We start from the raw sequence: 4,233 nt of genomic DNA, 5'->3' as shown, positions 1-4,233 counted from the left end.
CGTTATAACGGCCAAAACACGTTGAAGTTCAAATGCAGTAAATGTTCGGAGATAAGGGTTACCCCGCACCCAAGTACACAAGCGTTGTCATAGATAATGTGCTCCACGAGTCGACTAAATCAATAGTTATACGGAAACTAGGTGGCCGCCACTATACTGAGAAGAGTGAGATGTCGCTGGCAGATTTCAAGCAGACCCGAAACGTCTGCTATGCACACTGGAAGATTTAAGATTTTATCCAATCTTAGGCATAAACTCATTAAAATATGATACTATGATATGATATGGTAAAAGAAATATAAACCGATCCAATCCAACCTAAATTTCATGACTAAGTAAGCGTTGTTTTGCTGAAATAAATACAGGCTGTGGAAATATATATATATATACATATATCAGAATAAAATTCTATGGCGATATATGCGTGTCCGTCTGAATATATTGTATGTCCGTCCGTCTGTTAAAATCACGATAGAAAATAAAAGATTACAACCAATTTGATTATACAAACGTTTTTCTATGAAATTGGCTGCAATTTGTATACATTTATCGAGATATGACGATCGGTATACTTAAAGGTGGGTCTATGACCAATATTTCGCGACGTTACAAACTCTTGGGGCTGCACAAAGCTATAATACCCTGACAATATAGTTGTGTAGGGTATAATTATTAATATTAAGCCTAGTTTTATGATTTCATCTGGGATTTTGTTACATTCTTCTTGTACACTTTGCCAGAGTCCATCCATGTTCGTTAGTGCAAATTTTCAATAGGAATAAGACACGGGATTTGCGCAGTCAGAGAATAAATGATACAACTTATGGTTCATTTGACGGCGATATTACCGTCGACGCAGATCGGCCCATAGATCTTTCGGATAATTTTTCTCTCAAACACGCCAAGAGCTACTTCGTATCCTTGCGGAAGTACCCATGCTTCTGATCATACACCAGCGCTGGTAGTATCAGCGTTTTGTAGAGTGTAAGTTTGGGCTGGCGAGAGGTGGCCTTGTCTCTAATTTGCTTACTTAGACCGTAGTAGCATCTGTTGGCAAACACTATTCTCCTGCGAATTTCAAAACTGATGTCGTTAGTTATATTTTTGGTGGTACCAAGGTAAATAAGATCTTTGATCACCTCGGAACAAATATGGCTGTCAAATGCGGCTTTATAGTTGACGAATAGGTGGAATGTGTCGATGTGTTTATCGTGGGTCTTTTCCAGGATTTGGTGCAGAGTGAAAATCTGGTCAATGGTGGATTTGCCAGGCATTGGTATGGTTCAAATGTAATTGGTATGGTCCAATAATGTAATTGACCATTGGTTTCAGTCGTTTACACAGTACGCTGGACAGCACTTTATATGCGATGGGAAGAGATTGCTAATCACATGGAAAAATTGTTTGCTTAATAGTCGACTGGTTAAGAATACAGTGTTTTTACAAATTGAGGGCACGATATTTCAAAAACTACTAGTTCAATTCGTTCCAAATTTTAACACGTAATTCTGTATGTATATAGCTATCGTATAAACAAGGATAAATGCAAGCGATCATGACCTACTCTTTCGAATGCTGTTGGAATTTTTGGAATCGGACGTCGTCAAAAACAAGAATTTCCCTTAATTACAAAAAACAACTACAAAATAACAACAACAAAATTATATCGATTACTTTTCTTATCCTTTAAGCCTTCAATTGCGTATATACAAACTCATTAATGTGAATAAATGCACGCCCATTAGCCAGCCGATTGAAAACCATCTGGTCTATAATTGAAATTATTACACCTTTAGTAATGTCTACCCTCTCGAATATGTGATCACCCAATTTGAATACAATAAAACAATTTACGAAATAAAAGTTCTTTACGACTTTATTCATTGTTCAATGCACATATATATAAAAACAAATATTTTAAAATAATTATAACATGGCTAAAATATACATAATAATATTTTTTAACGCTTACACAATTCACAATAATATGACTTAAGATTTGTATAAATGAAAATGTAATTTCTTCAGATCCTATACACGATACACATTTGTTTAATAACAGCATACGACGCATTTTGAGGTGTTAGGGATTTGCCGGGGAATTTATTTACAACAAAATTAAGAGCAAACCTTGTTGGCATTTAACCTCGTCCAAATGTATTACGGCCACCCGAAGAGGGTTCCTGTGGTGGTGGTGGAGCTGTAGCTAAATAGGCCAAAGCCTTTTGTATGGCCTCTGGAATTGGTGGTGGTGTGGGAATATGATCACCCTGTGGAACAAAACCATTCTCATCGGCTGCATATGTAATACGAATGGGAGTGCCATCAGGTGCTGTATAGGAGAAGAAACCTTCGGCAACCTAAAATAATGAAGAAAAAACATTAAAAACATTATTGAAAGGAGAATGAACTGTTTATTTGTATTTGCGATGATTCATTATTTCCAGATTGCCATCTATTGATATTGGTATTAGAGAAACGAAATAAACTGCAAACGAGTGAACATTTTGTCCAAATGTCGAAGTGAACTAAGCTAAACGTTGTTTTATAGCCGGCAACAAATTGTTAAATCGATTTGCCAGCTTCAGTTGGTAGTGGTGATGTTATTGACGCCGGTGCTAATGTTTGTAGCTGCTGGTGGCCCCAACCAACCGGCAGTGCATCTTGAACATGACAAAATTAAAATGTAATACATCTTGCTATGAATGCCTGGCGGGACAATATAAAGCGATCGTCTTCTTGCTGTTGTTGCTGTTCTTCTAAATGTCACAGCATCAGTGCGGCATTTTACAATGAAAAATGGTTAATGTTGTTCCTCATTCATCAGATACTAGTCCGAATTGCTTGCCGAAAAATGGGTGTTAATCTTACAGCTTATTGTTCTTCTGTTTATCGCTGTACCTATTAAAAGGTATCTTCTTGGTTTTTTTAATAAAACGCTTCTTTACTTCGTATTATGTACCGAAATTTTGGCAATTGTGTTTTCTGTGTGGCGCTCTATTATTAATTGCGGAGTTTCTATTGTTTAAAAGTTCGTTATCAAACGTTATGATTTACCTGTGCTTCTGCATTGCTGCCAGGATTTTTCAGATAACCCTGTTCTTCGGCTATAATTCCATTACCAGTTTCATATGAATACTTGTAGGAACCATCAAAATTTACTTCTTGCTCCTGCCTAAGAATTGGTATGACTTCTTGTGGCCGTGCGGCAACAACTGCCAAAAATAAAGCCAATGTCAGGAATATCTGAAAAAATAGAAATACGATATATTTTACATTTATACTATAACTAGCGGGACCCCTGCTCAAGTTATCAAATTAAAAACCAGTAAGGAAAGCAGTAAAGTCGGACTGGACCGACTATATGGTACCCTTCAGCACTTTGGGTATATTCTACATATGTATCCTATTATTTCTTCAATACGTTGTGTCAATCGGCCAAGCTATGGATCTCGAAGCTTAGCAATATCAGTCTAGACTTAATTCAGTACCCTATACCAAAATTCGTGCAAATCGAAAGATATATAGGGATTTTGGTGCATCAATTACATAAATACGGACGAAAATATATATGGGAGCTATATCTAAATCGGAACCGACTTTCACGAAACTTCGCACACGTTATTGTAGCCTTAATTTAGTACGCTATGACAAATTTCGTGCAAATCGAAAGACATATAGGGACTTTGGTACACAATTTACCTTAAATCAGACGATTGTCACGAAATCATTCTGTCACACATCATTCTAGACTTAATTCAGTACGCTATGCCCAAACTCGTGCAAATCCAAAGATTTCCAGAGACTTTAGTGGACTATTTACCTAAAATCGGGCGAAGCTATATATAGGAGATATATCTAAATCTGAACCGTTTTTCACGAAACTTTGCCCACATCATTCTAGACTTAATTTAGTACGATATGCCAAATTTCGTGCAAATCGAAAGATATATAGGGACTTTGGTACACAATTTACCTTAAATCCGATTTTTTGAACCGATTTTTCCAAATTTCAATAGGGTTCGTCCTTGGGCCAAACAAATGAGCTGTGCCAAATTTCATCCAAGTCGGATCATAAATGCGACCTGTACTTTGTTTAAAATTTAACATGAACAGACGGACGGACGGACATGCATAAATCGACTCAGAAAGTGATTCTTTGCATATTCTCAAAGAGAACCATGGGTCTATCTCGATTATTTTTGCCTGTTAAAAACATATGCACAAAGACAT

General features: G+C 36.7%; 1 protein-coding gene across 1 annotated transcript; it reads right to left on the bottom strand.

Annotated features, from left to right (window-relative positions):
* Positions 1 to 2,136: 2,136 nt before the first annotated feature.
* Positions 2,137 to 3,246, bottom strand: LOC133337682 (endocuticle structural glycoprotein SgAbd-2-like; the record flags this gene model as incomplete). Its single annotated transcript, XM_061545887.1, has 2 exons — positions 2,137 to 2,360; positions 3,058 to 3,246. Coding segments are annotated over 2 exons (408 nt in total), but the record flags the coding sequence as incomplete, so codon positions are not given.
* Between the last annotated feature and the right edge of the window lie 987 nt (positions 3,247 to 4,233).

The sequence above is a fragment of the Musca vetustissima genome, unplaced genomic scaffold (genome assembly GCF_032173495.1).
Source record: "Musca vetustissima isolate MV318-11 ecotype Yass unplaced genomic scaffold, APGP_CSIRO_Mvet_v1 utg446602, whole genome shotgun sequence".
NCBI classification, from domain to species: domain Eukaryota; kingdom Metazoa; phylum Arthropoda; class Insecta; order Diptera; family Muscidae; genus Musca; species Musca vetustissima.
Note: the sequence above shows the minus strand (reverse complement) of the source record. Positions and strands in the feature narration are given on the sequence as shown.